A 19,093-nucleotide genomic window follows, 5' to 3' on the forward strand; every position below is an offset into this window, starting at 1 on the left:
CTATTTTAAGACCCATTATTTCTTCCCCTCCCCCCCTCAGTTCGGCATATGCCCCTCTCTTTGGACCCCCTTCCTCTGTGAAATTCTAATAGCTACACCAGGGCATCCCCTTGAAGGCCGGCAACTTTCTCCCTTCTCTCCACCATTGACCGTCTTCCCCCTGACCTCCCAGTTTCGCTTTCAAAACTAATGACGGTCTGCAGAAGATTGCCAGTGATGTAACGATTTTAGCAGGCTGCTGTCAGCCTCCGCTGCGCATTCCCTCTGCTGCAGTCCGGCCCCTCCTCTGACATCATGTCCTGTTTTGGTCTGGAATGGACCACGGCAGAGGAACCGTGCAGTGGAGTCCAACGGTAGCCTTCTAGAATCGCTACATCATCGGGGATCCTCTGCAGGCCGTAATTAGTTTTGAAAGTAAGACCGGGATGGCCAAGGGGAAGCCGGACGATGGTGGGGAGAAGGGGAAAACATGTCAGCCTTCAGGGAACCCTCTAAAGCCGCGGAGCTGAGGGTACCCACAGCGCTGGCACCTATGTAGCACTTTCCAACTGACTCCCCCACCGTGAGCTCTGACATCGGGCCTCCTAAAGCAGGAGCAGCAGCGGCAGTGGATGGCCAGCAAGAGGCAGCACTTAGGATAGGCTTTTCGCTGCCAGATCGCTACTGCTCCTACTCCCCCCAACGGCAGCAGCAACACTTCTAAGTAAAGCAGGGGGTTCTCTCACATACACCCCATTGGAGCACTTTAAAGTTAAATTTTAATCCGGCGTGCTGACATCCTACATACATTGATCCGAGCAGCTTTGACGGCATGCGATTGTCCCACATGCTTTTGACTCGTCCCACATGCTTTTGACAAGGTGCCTCACGAACGTCTACTCCGGAAACTGAAGAACCATGGAGTGGACGGAGACGTACATAGATGGATCAGAAACTGGTTGGCGGGTAGGAAACAGAGGGTAGGGGTGAAGGGCCACTACTCAGACTGGATGGGGGTCACGAGTGGTGCTCCGCAGGGCTCAGTGCTCGGGCCGCTGCTATTTAATATATTCATAAATGATCTAGAAACAGGCACGAAGTGTGAGATAATAAAATTTGCGGACGATACAAAACTATTTAGTGGAGCTGGGACTAAAGAGGAATGCGAAGAATTGCAAAGGGACTTGAACAAATTGGGGGAATGGGCGGCGAGATGGCAGATGAAGTTCAACGTTGAGAAATGTAAAGTATTGCATGTTGGAAACAGAAACCCGAGGTACAACTATACGATGGGAGGGATATTATTGAATGAGAGCAACCAAGAAAGGGACTTGGGGGTAATGGTGGACATGACAATGAAGCCGACGGCACAGTGCGCAACAGCCGCTAAGAAAGCAAATAGAATGCTAGGCATAATCAAGAAGGGTATTACAACAAGGACAAAAGAAGTTATCCTGCCATTGTATCGGGCGATGGTGCGCCCGCATCTGGAATACTGCGTCCAATATTGGTCTCCGTACCTTAGGAAGGATATGGCGTTACTCGAGAGGGTTCAGAAGAGAGCGACACGCTTGATAAAAGGGATGGAAAACCTCTCATACGCTGAGAGATTGGAGAAACTGGGTCTCTTTTCCCTGGAGAAGAGGAGACTTAGAGGGGATATGATAGAGACTTATAAGATCATGAAGGGCATAGAGAGAGTAGAGAAGGACAGATTCTTCAAACTTTCGAAAAATAAAAGAACAAGAGGACACTTGGAAAAGTTGAAAGGGGACAGATTTAAAACGAATGCTAGGAAGTTCTTTACCCAACGAGTGGTGGACACCTGGAATGTGCTTCCAGAGGGCGTAATAGGACAGAGTACAGTACAGGGGTTTAAGAAAGGATTGGACAATTTCCTGCTGGAAAAGGGGATAGAGGGATATAAATAGAGGATTACTGCACAGGTCCTGGACCTGTTGGGCCGCCGCGTGAGCGGACTGCTGGGCATGATGGACCTCAGGTCTGACCCAGCAGAGGCATTGCTTATGTTCTTATGTTCTAACATCCAGACCACCAAAAATCATTAACCAGAAAACCAACTCACAAATAAACCAAGCAATTTACTCCAGAAACCAAAACTTTCTTTAGCAATGTTCCTCTGAAGGAGCAGCTCTCACACACAGCTGTCCTAACAAAATTGCCCACCCAACTGGCAAATATTGATAGTTGGAATCTTGACAGCTGTTGTTGATCCCTACACTAGGACACAGGTTCTGTGCAAAGATCAGCAACTCACAGTACCCCAAAAATACAAATATAATACCCAAACATCCATAAAAAAATAAAACAGCGGGCTTGTTACCTTAAAGAAGATTTCCTTATTCTTAAAAACATCTTAAATCTTCTTTAAAACTTTAATTTCTGTGCAAGCATGAGCCAGGAACCTCCACGTGCCGGCAGCGTCTCTCGTGCCGTCTCCATGACACTACAGACACTGTCAGAACTCCTGCGTTCCAAGACCCACGATTAAAATAAAAAACGTGCACAAAGCCTTCAGAGGAAGCTCTCCGGAGCCTCTCCCCACTGTCCTGAAACTCCTCTCCCCAATCTTCAGCGGCACCACAGCAAAAAATAAACTGGCCGGGAAGCTCTTGTGCTGGCCACTGCACAGCACATGCACCAAACACAAGTGATGTCATCTCCGCGACAGCGTGATGACATCACCTGCATGTGTTTCATACTTGCAATCAGGCATACCACTGCCGGCACTGTCCCCGAGCTTCACAGGCCCACAAACTCCTCACAATCTGACCAGCCACCAAAACAAATCTCCGGAGTATTATTGTTTATGCTTCGGACCTCTCATCCTCTTTGGGCCTTCTTCCGGTCCCCCGCGCAGGCGCGATTGTGCTGTCATCATGCATGCAGCGTGATGACATCATGCGCACTCCTTCCCTGTCGGGACGCGACTCCTCTGGCCCCGAACTGAAAAAACAAACACAGGGCCGCAAAACATCAGTGACCCTGCAACGGCACCACCCATGCCGCTACAGTTCTTTCTCCATGGCCGGCGGCCACAACAGGACCCGGGAAAGGCCCCACTCAATATGTGAATCCAGTGAAAAGTCCAGATGCACCACCAGATCCGTACTTCTGGATCCAGCTACGGACCGGAACCACCCAGATCCCAGGCAAACGTTAACTAAAAACTTTTAACCTTGGTTACAGTCTTTCTTCTAACTGCATCGCTTTTACACCTGTTGTTGCATGGATACCAGACGTTGATCCTCCTCTTTCCTTTTCACTGTTGAGCTAGCAAGATCTCCTTGTTTTCAGCCATTGTCATCATGCTGAGAGCATAGGCATGAGCAATGTCAAACAGATCATCACGCTTGTAAGCAAACTTGGCCTCTATGACTTGCTATGTTATAGACTGCTGCCCTTTTTTCTTCTTAAGCAACCACCACTTTTCAAATGTTCGATCTAGTTTAGTTTGGCAGCTTTGTGGATTTATTGGGATTCTTACTGACTGCCAACATTTTGTAATCTACGTTACTGCAGCAGCTAATGTTATATTTTGTTAATCAAGTTTTCTATTCTGCCTTTATCTATTCAGTTCAAGGTCAGATTACTTTACAAAAGATTGGGTTACCCAGGATAGTAACACCTTTACAAAAGTACAAGTATTGGTTAAGGTTTAATAATGTATTGATTATCCTCTATAATAAAACCCTAAGCGCACTTAGGGTTTCGTGTTCCCAGCCGCCGTGATCTCTGGGTCTGTCCGGCAGCAGGGAACACTCTGGCAACTCCCCCCTCCCGCCCTCACTCACCAACCGCAGCCGCTCCTCTTCAAAGCAGCCTGCTGAGGTTCGCCGGCTGGCTATAGCGAACCTTGCAGGCCACTCTCCACCTGGTAGCATGTTCCTTCTGATGTGATCGTGTCAGAGGGAACGTGCTACCGAGGTGGAGAGCGGCCTGCGAGGTTTGCTACAGCCGGCCAGCGAACCTCAGCAGGCTGCTTTGAAGAGGAGTGGCAGCGGTTCATGCCGGTGGGAGGGAGGGTAAAACAGCTGCTATCTCAATAAAAATTATTTTAAAAAAACAAAAACAGGCATGGCACAACAGAGGGCAGGGGGAGAGGGGCCAGGGAGAGAAAGAATGACAGACAGTGTCCAAGGAGAGAGAGACAAAGAAAATAAAACAGACAGACAGACATCTACTCTAGCACCCGTTAATGTAACAGGCTTAAACACTAGTTAATAATAATGACTGATGAGTGATGACTTAAGCATACTAGGTGACATGTGATGGTGTTACTTGTTTAATTTATTGATCCAATGCAATTTACAAAATACCGACAGCCTAATTATTTATTTATTTAAAAAATTATATACCGTTTAAAACTAAATGGTTTACATACACAATATTAAAATGACAACATATTCAAGAATGCCTTATGAGGATTGCTATCCGATGCCTTCAAGACACCATAGTTGTTGAGCTAGCAGTAAAATGTTCACCAATTTAACTGATGTTTTGCCTGAAATGTTTCTTCATACATACAAACAAAATTATAGGATTAAAAAGGTCATTTTTACATACTTCAAAAATAAGCTCCACCCTAGCATGCTCCTTGGCCCCACCCCACAGCCATGTCACAGCACAGTATTGATCCAGGGCTTGGACCCATGTGGCCGTAGGATATTCCGGGGTCAGGGCTCTTCCTCTGCAACACTCTCACTAGCCTGATCTCCCCTACATGCAAATGTGTTCTAACACAGGTGTAACTGTGGGCAAGTATTGACCAATAAGAATAGGCAGGTATGCATAGTGGCATAACAAGGGTAGGAGGCACCCAGGGTAGTGACACTCCCTGCATCTTCCTCTGTGCCCCACCGCTCCTTCACCCCCACTCCCTCCTCCCCACCCCCACGCTTTCCATGCCAACCCCCCTCACTCCATCCACACCCCCACGCCACTCTTGCATCCTTCCCTTCCCACCCCAATACCTCTTTAAATCTTCACCAGCACAAGCAGCTTCTCTGGCCACTCGCACTGGCGTTGCCTTTCTCTCTGAGGTCACTTCCTGGCCCTGCGACCCGGAAGTGATTTCAGAGGGAACCAGGCTGGGGTGGGCAGCAGGCTAGAATAGTTGCTCACAGAGGCACAGAGGCAAAGATTTTAAAAAGGTATGGGAGGGTGCGAGTGTGGCGTGGGGGGGGGGTGAAGAGGTGCCAGCATCCCCACTATGACAGCACCCGGGACGGTCCATCCCTCTACCCCTCCTATTATGTCACTGGGTATGCATATCTATAATGTACACATTTTAAAGACAGTGCTTCTCTGCTCTCTCTCCTCCACAGGAATGCCCACTGATATAATATATAAAAATAGGTGCTATGCATATAGGGCTAAATTCAGCTACAGAGTACAAATTTGGGTGTTGACATATTCTGATGCATTATATGGAGGAGATAAAGTCAAAGCAGTAAGTTTAGAGAGATGCTTATTAAGAGTAGCAATGAGATCTAATTTCCACAGTATCTGAGTGTGCATGTGTACAGTTGGCCATATGCATTTAATGCAATACTTTTGGTATTCTCCAAGAGTTAGCAGATTTTTTTTTCTGAAGAGGTTATGCTTACTGCATTATTTATTGCAAGAAAGCAAAACAGAAAATTAAACAACTTCTGATATAAAAAAAAAGCTAAAGCCTGGATGAGGCTGCTCCTGGAGCCACATTATATGGAGGTGCTTTGTAAGTGCCAAGGATATGACAGCTGAGTACAGATGGAAAAGCACAGAGTCCATTATGTATGACACAAGAAGAGAGTTTACAGACAATGTCTTAACAGCAGGAACTGGATGAAAAACAGTCTGAGAACATACACGAACCAACCCAAGGCTACTTAAGAGTTAACACAAACACTAAAAACGTAAGGGTATGAACCTTGACACTTAGGGCCAGATTCTCAAAAATTAATGTTAAAAATGACGGGCCGCTGTCACAGCTGTTATTGTAGCGATTTTAAAAATGCGAGTCATTCTCAAAAATATCATACATTCAAAAGAGGTCGGCGGAGAGTAGAGAAGATTCACTAAATTTGTTGAGTTGCCGGTGTTGATGTGTTGAGTTGCTGGTGATAGTGATCAGTACATGTACAGAATATACCAGGAAAGAGGTGTGAATGTGTGCATATGCCAGGAAAAGCAACGCTATAAGCACGTGCCTTGAGCATACTATATGCTTATGTCAAATGCACGCAACACACGTGGCTATAGCAGTTGGTCATTCATGTCACAAAAACAGTTAGAAGCCCAGCATTTTTATGGCGGTTTCCCTTTCACGCTGAATTTTGGCTGCTGTGGAAATACAGCATCGTCCGTCATCTTGGGTCAAACCTTTTCAATCAATCAGTATAAAAGCAGGTTTAGCATGATGGGGGGGTTGGTATATCTTTGTGTTTGTTTTCCCCTTTTGCAGAACTACAAAGCTGATGGGGGGGTGTTGGGGGGCTCTCACTGTGGTTATTGCTTTCCTTTTTGCAATTGTTTATTATTTAACAAATGTTCTCTTTATTAGGCATGGAGCAGTAGGCTAGCGAGGAAGTGCAGTCGCAGTTGTCCCAATCCCAGTCCCTCTTGTCCCAGTCCCAGAGTGCAGATGCTGATGAATTCAAGCGGATGCGGTACCTAAATTCAATGAGGAGGAGCTACAGGTCCTGGTGAATCGAGTCTGCGATGATTTTCATAAGCTGTTTAAAAAGTCAAGGCTTTCAGTGGGCCACAAGAACCAACTGTGGGCCAATATAGCTGCAGATGTCATTGCCCTGGGAGCTAAAAAGCGCACCATGGCACAGTGCAAGCATGATATCCGAGATGTTATTAAGGAGAAGGCCCGCAAGCTGTGGAAACACAGGACTGGTATGGGGGGGAGGGGCTCACTGCAATGTGAAGCTCAATCACCTAGAGGAGCGTGTCTTGCAAACTATCAAATATGAGCAAGTCATGGGCTTGCATGGTGGTACAGACACATCTGCAGTGCCCACGAATGAAGATAATGGTGAGTTGGTTGAGATTCATGGAGGGGGGTATCAAAAGTTTCTGTTACAGATTGCACAGTAGAGTCCACTTACTTTGTGTTTTTCTTGTAGATGACCTGTTAAAGGGACCATCTGTGCCACGGTCAAATGCAAGAAATGGTTGAGCTGGGTGTGATTTGGGACGGGGGTGGGGGGCCATATGGTATCGGTTACAGATTGAACAGTTGAGAACAATTACTTTGTGTTTTTTTCTTATAGAGGATTCACTGGAGGGCCCATCAGTGCTGTACTGCAATGTAAGAAATGGTTAGTTGGGTATGATTTGGGGAAGGGGGGGACATATGTTAATCAGTATTGCTTTGTGGATTTTTTTTAATTGCTTTGTGTTTTTTCTTGTAGAGGATTCACTGGAGAGACCATCTGTGCTGCGCTCCAGTGCAACAAATGGTAAGTTGGGAGCAATTTGTGGGGTGGCTATAAGGTTAATGGCACATCTGTACAGGATAGTGAGTTGTGTTGGTGCATGGGGGGCATGGCTAATACTGCAGTTTGTGGCCTGTATGTAATAACATCTGTCCACGTTCTGTTTTGTTACATTTTAAGAGCTCTGTCCCTTTCACAACTTCGGGATGAGTATTTTACACTTAACCTAATATCAGGCCTGATAGTGTTTACACTTAACCTAATATCAGGCCTGATAGAGGACATGTGTGCAGAGCCTGTGAATCCTCACCGAGAAAGGCAGGTCTTGACAAGGGCCCCTGTGTCCCTGACTCATGAGGAACTTGTTGCTCTTCAGCAGGCGTGGGAGAATCAGGACAAATGGAATGATGGCACTCACAGCCTGCTGAGAGAGATAGTCATGGGGACAGAGACCACTGCGAGACAGATTGCCAACCATTTCCAATGGAACGAGGATCAGAACCAGGAGCTGGTTATGGAGCTGCGGCAACTGAGCCAGAGTCGGCAAATGGAACTGTGCAGACAGAACGAGCTAATAAGTAGGTCGCTACAATGCATTTGACATTTCTGTAATCTGTTCTGAAGTCTTTATTTCCCCCCCCCCCAGGATTCAATATCAGTTAGAGTGATCCCTTGCCCCTCCTTCAAACCCAACTAATGTTTGTGACCACCCCACCAAAACTGTCACCCCTGACCCTCCTTGCTCTTTTTTAGGTTGACAAGATAGTTTTGAGGCTTGGCAGTCACCACCCTTGTTCCCCACCCATTCATCATCAAGGCCAGGTTTGTATATAGTTTTTGACACAGACTTTTCCAAGTTTACCATCCCAAGGCCTTGGCTGATCTTACCCTAACTACCTATCATGTTTGTTCGCATGTTCACTTGTAGTTGGTGCGGGGACTTCTGGAACTGGAGATGCTGTACAGAAAGGTAGGTAGTACCCCCTCTTATCCCACATCTTGCACGTTTTCGTGTCATTATCTATTATCACAAATTATTTTTCTTTTCAGCCCTCAACATAGTATACAGAATGGATGACCCCCTGATGTTTATATTGTTCAAAACGTATCCATATATGTTCGGTTTATTGTACTGTTGTTGAAATATGTTTTATATTGTATGTATACTTGTACATAGTTCAATGTTAATTTATTTCCTACCCCCACTGCTTTTCAAATACAACCAACCAACCAACCACATGCCAGAAACAATGGCCTATTTATCCTTTCAAAAGACTGTCATAGGCATGTTAAAGAAGAGTTCAGAACACCAAACCTCCACAGAAAGGTTTAAAAAGAGGGTTGTGGGGAATGAAACACATTATACCATCCAGCAGATCTTTCAGCTCAAGTAAAATTGAGAGGTAGAAAAGAAAAAACTGAATTTTCTTGAGTGACAAGATATATATTGGATAATATTTCCTTTTGAGACACTGTGTTCCCCCGAGGCACTCTGATAGCAGCCCTGAGACACTGTAGTCCCCATGAGGCAAGTTCCATTTCTCAGAGAAGCTGCAACGACCAGGAGTTGGGATTCGCTTTATATATGGCACCCCCCCCCCCTCCCCGCACTGCCTGGAGGGTAGAACAAAAATTGAAAAGGTCAGGAACTAATCACATTCTGGCGAAAGACGTAAGAAGACTTGAGGCGGTCCAGAGGAGGGCGACGAAAATGATAGGAGGCTTGCACCAGAAGACATATGAGGAGAGACTGGAAGCCCTGAATATGTATACCCTAGAGGAAAGGAGAGACAGGGGAGATATGATTCAGACGTTCAAATACTTAAAGGGTATTAACGTAGAACAAAATCTTTTCCAGAGAAAGGAAAATGGTAAAACCAGAGGACATAATTTGAGGTTGAGGGGTGGTAGATTCAGGGGCAATGTTAGGAAATTCTACTTTACGGAGAGGGTGGTGGATGCCTGGAATGCGCTCCCGGGAGAGGTGGTGGAGAGTAAAACTGTGACTGAGTTCAAAGAAGCGTGGGATGAACACAGAAGATTTAGAATCAGAAAATAATATTAAAGATTGAACTAGGCCAGTTACTGGGCAGACTTGTACGGTCTGTGTCTGTGTATGGCCGTTTGGAGGAGGATGGGCAGGGGAGGGCTTCAATGGCTGGGAGGGTGTAGATGGGCTGGAGTAAGTCTTAACAGAGATTTCGGCAGTTGGAACCCAAGCACAGTACCGGGTAAAGCTTTGGATTCTCGCCCAGAAATAGCTAAGAAGAAAAAAAAAAAATAAAAAATAAAAAATAAAAAATTTTTAAATTGAATCAGGTTGGGCAGACTGGATGGACCATTCGGGTCTTTATCTGCCGTCATCTACTATGTTACTATGTTACTATGTTACAGTTAACAGGTGACCCAACCCCAATGGGAAGGTGAAAGGAGGACTGCAAAGAGCATTCTTGAATAGAATGGGGTGGGGGCCTTGAGAGCTTGAGATGAGAGAGACAGAGGGAAAACACAGGTGCCCATTGCCTCCTCACCTATCCACAACATAGATGTCAAGGGGAAATGTATATTTCTTGTATTTAGCACTGCATGAGTTCTATTGTAGGCACTTCAAACCTGGCAGTTGATTCCCCACAGAAGTATTAACATGAAAAGAGAGTAATGAATGTCTGCCTTTTGTGTCATATCTACAGCATAATGTTCTGTCATACTATTAATTATTTCTATATCGCTACCAGATGTACGCAGTACAGAGTCACAAAATTGAGAGGTAGAAAAGAATAAATTGATTTTTCTTGAGTGACAAGACACATATAGGATAATATTTCCTTTTGAGACACAGTGTCTCCACTGCAACTGAACTTGATGCCTTCAAATATGACGTTGTCACACCCCTCCTCAAGAAACCCTCACTGGACCACATGTGTCCCTCCAACTATCACCCCATCTCCCTCCCCCCCTTCTTATACAAGTTACTTGAACGTGATGTTCACCGCCGTTGCCTGGACTTCCCCTCAACCCATGATATTCTGGATACGCTTCAGTCAGGCTTTCGCCCGTAGCATTCCATAGAATCTGCCCTTACTAAAGTTTCCAATGAACTGTTCTTGGCCAGATCCAAGGGCCTCTACTCTATTCTCATCCTTCTCAATCTGCCTGCCGCCTTTGATACTGTTGATCATCGCCTACTCCTTGATAAGCTGTCGTTATTGTGATTCCAGGGTTCTGTCCTTTCCTGGTTTCCTCCTATCTCTCCTATCGAAACTTCAGTGGTGATTCCTCTTCCACAGCCTTCCCAATATCGATTGGTGTACCTTGAGGCTCTGTCCTGGAACCGCTCCTTTTCTCAATCTACACTTGTTCACTTGGAGCGCTGATCTCCTCCCACAGCTTCCAATATCAACTCTATGCTGATGACTCCCAGATCTACCTCTCTGCACCAAATATCTCTACTGAAACCCAAACAAGAGTTTCAGCCTGCCTGTCCGACATTGCCACCTAGATGTCTTACCGCCATCTAAAATTGAATATGGCTAAAACAGAGCTGCTCATCTTCCCACCTAAACCCACCCTCATTCTCCATCTCTGTGGACAACATTCTCATTTCTTCCTATTTTGTCTGCTCTTAATCTCAGGGTCACTCTCTCCTTCACTGCCCAGATACAACATATTGCTAAAACCTGCCACTTCTTCCTCTATAATATTGCCAAAATCTGACCCTTCCTTTCTAAGCACACTACCAAAACACTTATCCAAACCCTCATCACCTTGCTACTCTCAGGCCTTCTGCTTAGCCATCTCGCTCCCCTCCAATCCATCCAGAATTCGGCTGCATGACTCATATTCCAGGAGAGCCGCTTTACTCACATTATCCCTCTCCTAAAGTTACTTTATTGGCTTCCTACCCCTTTCTGAATACAATTCAAACTCCTCTTACTTACCTACAAATGCACTCATTCAGCTGCCCCTCACTATATCTCTTCACTTGTCTCCCCCTATGATCCACCCCGAGAGCTCTGCTCAGCTGGCAAGTCCCTCCTTTCTGTGCCCTTCTCTTCGGCTGCCAATTCCAGACTCCATCCCTTCTGCCTTTTGCGATGTATGCTTGGAACAAGCTATCCGAATCCCTATGGTGGGCTCCATCTCTGGCAGTGTTCAAGGCCCAGTTAAAAGCCTACCTCTTTGAGAGTGCTTTCAACTCCTACCTCCTCTCACCTTGGGTTCTACATCTCTAACCCTATATGTTATGTTTGTCTGTCCAAGTTAGATTGTAAGCTCTTCCGAGCAGGGACCGTCTATAAATGTGAAAATGCACAGTGCTGTGTATGCCTTTCAGCGCTATATAAGTGATAAGTAGTAATAGTAGTAGTAGAGACACTATATTCCCCATACAAACAGGTACGAGGAGCGGGGGAGTGGGGAGGGTAGAATAGAAGGGGTGGGACAGTGGGGAAGGAGTATGGAGGGGTGTTTGGAGAGGGGGAGTCTGGATGGAAGGGTGGTAGGTATTGGTACAGCACAGTGGGAGTGAGGGGGGTGGGAGTCTGGAGAGGGGGGCAGTCTGGAAGGAAGGGTGGTAGGTATTGGTACAGCACAGCAGGAGAGAAGGGGGTGGGAGTCTGGAAAGGGGGGGAGTCTGGATGGAAGGGTGGTAGGTATTGGTACAGCACAGCAGGAGAGAATCAGTTTGGCGTCTGAGCTGCATCCAGCTGGGAGGCGATGTCCTCCAGTGTCTCCCACAAGTTCTGGAGGGTCTCACGCCCCAGACGTGAGAGGTGCTGGAGCGTATCAACCCACGTATGCATTAACTCAGCTGCCACCCTAAGCTCTCTTGATGTTGCCGGGGTCTGGGGGAGGGGCAAGTGGAGAGGTGAACCAGGGTGGGTGGAGAGGGGGAGGTGGAACAGTGAATCAAGGTGGGTGGAGAGGGGGAGGGGGAGCAGTGAACATGGGTGGGTGGAAGAAAGGTAGGGTGGGTGGAGGGGAAAGTGCAGCTGTCAAGAAGGGTAGGAGAGGTACGGGTGAAGTCAACGACATGTTCTGGAGAGAAAAACAAGTGGTTAGGAAAGCCATAGGATTCTCAAAACTAAACTCTGTCTTTAAAGTGCTCGCTAAACCAGTTACAGAGGTCTTTTCTGAGTTTTCTAGCAGTCTCCAATATTGACATGCAAATGTAGTACAACGAGGTCATTGATATTTAAATGATCACTACTAGCGATTCTCTATAATCATCAAGTGATTGTATAACCTCGTTGTGCCACATTTGCAGCCAAAATTTACCGACGGGTCTGAGCTGTTGTTGCCTTACTTTTTGATCAGTACCTAAGCGCTAATTGGCTCAGGCACTGACAGGAAAATAAAGTTTGACAGTTCAGACCCCACCCCCACACAATTTAAAATAATAATAAAAATATTAACAACAAAAAAATAATAATTTAAGATCAGCAGGAGAGCTGCATTTATTCTGCGCATGTGCCCATCGCTATCACCAGCGATGAGCACATGCATATTTAGCGAATCTTCACTACTCTCTGACAACCACATTTGCACGAACGTTGTTTAAAGAATGACTCGTTTTTTTAAATCGCTACAATAACAGCTGCAACAGTGGCCCATCGGTTTTTATTGTGTATTTTTGAGAATCTATCGCTGCAGATAGACACACTACTTACCAGACTGGATTACCTTCTCCTGGAAGTGCTGGAGGATGGGAGTCACCCGGGGGGGGGGTGCTGGAAGGGCAACGGAAGGAGCAGAAGGACAGGGCTGGGTGACAGGACCAACCTGTGTGGAGGGGATGGGGATGGAACCAGGGGGGGAGGGGGGAGACTGGAAGGGGAGATGAGGCAGTGCTGGGGACAACATACTATAAAGGGTGGAAGGGGAGACAAAGAGAAGGATAGTGGTCCGGTCATGGGAAAAGAGGTAGCTGGGGATGGTCTGGGGCATTTTAGGATGGGAATTTTGGACCGGGGGGCTGTGGTGGGGTGCCTTTGTGGAAGTGGAAAGAGGGGTACAAGACCAGGCTGGGAGGGGTGGGGGAGGTTTGGACCAGGTGCACCTGTGCGGGATTATCAGAGGGAAAATGGGTGGGGGAGCAGCAGCTGCCTCTTCTTCTTCTGAGCTAACATCTGAAGAGAGAAAAGAGGGGAACAGTCATGAAAAAAGTACATAATCATAATTGCTTCCCCCCGACCATCAGCACACAGCGTTTTACCACCCGTGGAACCCACCCACCCAAATATATGTTAGAACTGTACCTGGGGTGTTATCCAGGTTAGCGCGCACCTGCTCGACCCATTCGCGGTGGTGCTTGCAAAGGTCCCTGGCCGCCTTTTTCAGCTCTTCCTCCTGGCAATCAAAATTCCACACACAAAAATAAAATGACATGGAATGTTTACTTGATGTTGAAAGTATAGCAAAAACAAGGGTAGCAGGTAGAAGACCAACAGAAGACAATTCTTCACTTTCTTCCCTACATCCATCTTTGGCATTAACTTTTAATATTCCCCTTTCTCCTATTTTTCTGCTTCCTGAAATCAACTTTTGTATGTATTACATAGAAACAATGATGGCAGATAAAGACCAAATGGCCCATCTAGTCTGCCCATCCGCAGTAACCATTATCTCTTTCTCTCTTCGAGAGATCCCACGTGCCTATCCCAGGCCCTTTTGAATTCAGACACAGTCTCTATCTCCATCACCTCTCCTGGAAGACTATTCCATGCATCTACCACCCTTTCTGTCAAAAAAGTATTTCCTTAGATTACTCCGGAGACTATCACATCTATCCACCCGAAACATCTGCATCCTCTCTCTGCCCTTCCTGTCCCTTCTGTCCATGGTACAGATGCACCTTGAATATTGTGTGCAATTCTGGTTGCCGCATCTAAAAAATACAGTGGGATTTCTATCTATCTTACCGCAAACCATTCCTGTGCTCCATCAGATCCCTCTCTCTCTCTCTCTCCCCCTCTGGTGGTCTGACATCTTTCTCCTCTACTTCCTGCAGTATGCCATCTCTCTCCCCTCCTTCACCCCCCTTCAAGGTCTGGCATCTCTCTCCTTCCACTCCCCGGGTCTGCCATCTTTCTCTCCTACCTTCACCCCTGCTTCCCTTTTCCTCTTTTGTTTCCGCATAGGCATGAAGCAATAGTAGAGGGAAAGCTACTAAGATGCCGAAGGCAGCATCTTTATTGTATTCACGTGGAAGAAGGGGTTGGGAATGGAACAGCAACAATGAAGACCACATCAGAAAACAGCATAGAACCATCCCGTTACAGAAAAATGAGAGAAAAACATGCGCACATCTCCCCTCCCCAAAGTAGCTATGGAAGGGAGCACGTTAGATGCTTAAACATACATGAAAAACAAGTGCAATTAAAACACACACAATAACATATTAGGTGGCTAACCTGCGCACATATTATGTGCGTTTTAAGCACCCAAATATATGACGACTTACTGACTGCACGACCGCGGAGTGGGCGTTAACGTGCCTTTGGAGAGTCCTTCAGGCACTGCCCATTTGATTTATATTCCTTTTCCTTGCCTTCCAGGGGAAGAGGATTTTCTGGTTGACGGAGAACAGCTCTGTCAACCACAGCAGCTCTCGTTCGGTGAAATTAGGCGTACATCCATGATCACTAAACTGCTCCTCAATTTCTCAGAAGGAATGCAATGACCAGGAGTTGGAATGTGTTTTATATATTCCCCTGCTCTGCCTGGAGGGTGGAACAAAAATTGAAAGTGTCAGGAACCAATCATGTTCCAGATAACAGGTGACCCAACCCCAGTGGGAATGTGAAGGACTGCAAAGAACATTCCTGAATAGAAGGGGGTGGGGTGGGGCCTTGAAAGCTTCAGACAGAGGGAAAACACAGGGGCCCACTGCCCCCTCACTTATCCACAACATAGATGTAAAGGGAAAATGTATAGTTCTTGTATTTAGCACTCCCTAAGTTCTATTGTAGGCACTCCAAACTTGGCAGTTGATTCCCCACACAAGTATTAACATGAACCCCAGGGATTGACTTCCGGCGGAGGCGTGGGGATGTAAGGTCGGGTGCTTTGCAGCTCCGATGCTCCCGCCACAGATCTAAACATTAAACGGCGCATTTTCTCCCGGACACCGCTCCCCTAAGCACTGGGGTTGCAGCGATCGCTCCTCGAGCAAATTTTATTCTGAGCGCGGCGGAGGGATGGCCGCAAAAACGCCGGCGAAGAACCGCGATAGGGGGAAGACGCTGGAGGCTAAAATGGCGGCGCCCACGGCTTCTACCTCGCCGGAATCCCCTAGCTCCGTGTGGATTGCGGAGGTGTCGGCAGAGGTGCAGGCTGCGCTGGAGGGCACGCTCGGCGCAAAGCTGCAGAAGATACTAGACAAACTGGATTCGATGGACCAGCGTTTTGCTGCCCTCACCTCCGAGGTTCGTGATACCCAGCAGAGGGTCAGCAATACAGAGGATTCGGTCCTCAGACTGACTCAGGAGCAAGGGGTGCAGGCTTCTTCATTGGCAGCGCTGAAGGCCAAGGTGGAGGATCTGGAAAATCGGTCCCGCCGGAACAACTTGCGGTTCGTCAGCCTCCCGGAAAATATCGCGGAGAGTGACCTGGGGGACGTCCTAGAGCATTTACTGACGGAGTCCCTGGCCTTCCCGGAGAAATTGGGTCCCCTGCATATTGAGCGAGCTCATCGTCTGGGACGGCGACGGGACGGCGCAGAACGTCCACGGGTGGTGATCTGCAGGATTTTGAATTACAGACACAAGATGGAGGTGCTCCGAGCTTTACGGCAGGGGAAGAAGCTGCACTATAATAATGTCTCCATTCTTTGTTTTCAAGACTATTCGGCGGAGGTTTCCCAGGCTCGTTGCAAGTTCTCTCCTCTCTGCACTACACTGGTTCGTCGTCATGTGCCATTTTCCTTGCAGTACCCGGCACGTTTGCGGGTGATGATCTCCGGTGCGGCGCACCACTTTGACTCCCCTGAGGCCGCTCAAAGATTTGTAGATGAGCATCTTCCTGCTGACTCCCCATAGACTTTGGAGACCTCGCTGACGTATGGTGTGGATTCCCCTGTGAGTGGCGGACTTTGGATTTGGAGCTTGTCAGGACAATTCAGTGGACCCTCCTCTCTGCTTTCCCTTGGTTTCCTGTTTGACTTGCTTCTGCTTCGGCTTACGGGGGGGTGTGATCCTAATGTAGCGGGGGAAAGCTTGATTTCTCTTGGGGGGGGATGGTGGGGTGTGCGTGCGTAGTGTTGGGGGTGTGATGATTGGGGGTTCCATTGGTTTTGGTGTGCTGGAAGGTGCGTGTGCAGGGCCCGAGTGTTGTATGGCGAGGGGGGGGGGGGGTAGGTGTCTGGATGTTTTGCTGATCCTGTGGTGGGAGTGTCCTGCTTTTGGGAAGTGGCAACCGTTTGGTTGCGTAGTGCTTGGTGGGTAGGGGAGGTCTGGGGGGGTTGGGGTGGGTGGGTTTTTTGGGGGAGGAAGAGGGGTGGGCTTTTGGGGGGTTGGGGTTTTCCTAGGTTCAGACAGGTGAGGGTATGGAGGGTATCTTGGTGGTTATTATGGCTGGGGGGGGTGGTGGCTGGGACACTCCTCTGGTCTGACTCAAAGGGTTCTATTGTACTGGCTGTTTTCGCTCTACCTTGTTTTTCCTGGAACATAAATTGATTTCTTGGAATGTGGGGGGTATCAATTCTCCGATCAAACGATTTAAAATTTTACAGCAGCTTAATCGGAGGCGAGCTTCATTGGCTTTCTTACAGGAAACCCGGTTAACCTCGGGGGAACACGCTAAGCTTTGTACATGGTGGGTGGGGGAACATCTGGAGGCGCCGGCTCTGGGGGGCAAGGGTGGTGTTGTAATTCTCTTTCGTAAGGGCCTTTCGCTGCAGACTCATAAGGTCCTCAAGGATCCTGAGGGCCGTTATTTGATCGCCTCGGTTACTCTTAACAATAAACCCCTGTTGTTATGCAACCTCTACGCTCCTAATAATCCCTCTGCAAAATTTTTTCAGAAATTACGCACTCTTTTGTTACAATTTGGGGAAATTCCTTTGTTGCTTGGGGGGGATTTTAACGAGGTTCCGGATCCTCGGCTAGACCGCTCTACCTCGGTGGGGAGGGAGGCCCACAAGTCTTGTACGGGGGCTCAGCTTTTGGCCACTTCACTGGATCTGTTGGATGTTTGGCGGGTTTTGCACCCGGTGGACCGGGATTATTCCCATCTCTCTAGGGCCCATGGTACACTTTCGAGGATAGATCTAGTTCTTTTGTCCAGGGAGTTACTCCCGGTGGTTCTGGATGCAGTGCTTGGCCCCATCGAGATTTCCGATCACGCTTGGGTGAGTTTGGACTGGCAGTGGGGGCCCACCAGGGGAGGTGGAGCCCGGTGGGTATTCCCCTGTCATCTGTATCGGAACGCTCGTTTTCATGATTTTCTGTTGAGAAAATGGGGCGACTTTCAATATACCAATCAGGAACATAGAGAGGATCCCATTCTTTATTGGGAAACGGCGAAGGCGGTACTGCGTGGGGAGATCTTGGCGTTTGCGGCCCATGACACTAAACTACGTCACAGGGCAGTGTTGGCGCTGGAGCGGCGGGTTTTGTTTTTGCGGAGACGATATGCGAGTAGTGGTTCGCTGGGGCTCCGGACGCAGCTTCTGGAGGCCCAGCAGGAATTGAATGAACTCTTGCATAGGGGAGCGAAGCGTTCTCGGGATCACTTTAAATTCCAGTTATTCCGGTTTACCAACAAAAGTAGCCGGCTCTTGGCTCGGCTGGCCCGCTCCCATCGTGGGGCGCCAGGGGTGGCGGCTTTGAGAGATTCACGGGGAGGTATTCATCATAAACCTGAGGATGTTAGCCGTATTTTGCGAGATTTTTTTTCCGCTTTGTATGAGCCGCCCGTCCCGGACCTCCTTGATGGTAGGGTCTATCTGGATAGTCTGGATTTGCCCCGATTGTCGATCAGTGACTCGGAAATGCTGGACTGTCCTATTACTGCTGAGGAGGTGGAGGGTGTGATTCGCGTCAGCCCGTTGGGCAAGGCACCGGGGCCCGATGGTTTCCGAGGGGAGTTTTATAAGCTGCTTGTTTCAGAGATTGCCCCGATTTTATCGGACATATTTAACTTAAGTGTGGCTAAAGGTTTTCTGCCCCGTTATCTGAACCTTGCGCAGATTATTGTTTTTCCCAAGCCGGACCGGGATCCAGTTTTACCAGAATCCTATCGACCTATTTCCCTGTTGAATTTTGAAACGAAATTGATGGCGAAGGTGTTGGCCAATCGTCTGGCCCGGGTGTTGCCTTCTCTGGTGTCAGATCAGCAGGTGGGTTTTGTGCAGGATCGTCCGGTGTCCAAAAACATTCGTCGCATTTTGTTGGCTTTGGAGAAGGCTGGCGTGGAGGGCATCCCCGCCCTGCTTATTAGTTTTGATGCTGAAAAGGCGTTTGACCGGGTGGGGTGGGGATTCCTCTTTGCTGTTGTTCGTGCGTACGGATTTGGCCCTTTCTTTTTCAATGCTCTCCATGCGTTATACAGTGATCCATCGGCGCAGATCTCGGTGAATGGGGGCCTCTCGGCCCCCTTCCCAATTAGGAGGGGGACCCGTCAGGGCTGCCCTCTTTCGCCCTTGCTTTTTGCTCTATACTTGG

General features: G+C 47.9%; 1 protein-coding gene across 6 annotated transcripts in view; it reads right to left on the reverse strand.

Annotated features, from left to right (window-relative positions):
• PPP2R2C (protein phosphatase 2 regulatory subunit Bgamma) overlaps positions 1-19,093 on the reverse strand; it is a 427,959-nt gene that overhangs the window by 327,561 nt on the left and 81,305 nt on the right. For 2 of the 6 annotated variants that reach the window (XM_033949713.1, XM_033949721.1), the window contains exons 3-4: positions 13,688-13,778; positions 13,100-13,558 (exon numbers count right to left, since the gene is read on the reverse strand). The exons of 3 other annotated variants lie outside the window; for them this stretch is intronic. In XM_033949713.1, coding sequence (XP_033805604.1) covers positions 13,100-13,558; positions 13,688-13,778 — 550 coding nt within the window. Of the gene's footprint in view, positions 1-13,099; positions 13,559-13,687; positions 13,779-19,093 lie in introns of those variants that run through there. One more of the 6 variants, XM_033949773.1, reaches the window with a different exon arrangement.

This window comes from Geotrypetes seraphini, chromosome 1 (genome assembly GCF_902459505.1).
Source record: "Geotrypetes seraphini chromosome 1, aGeoSer1.1, whole genome shotgun sequence".
Classification (NCBI taxonomy): domain Eukaryota; kingdom Metazoa; phylum Chordata; class Amphibia; order Gymnophiona; family Dermophiidae; genus Geotrypetes; species Geotrypetes seraphini.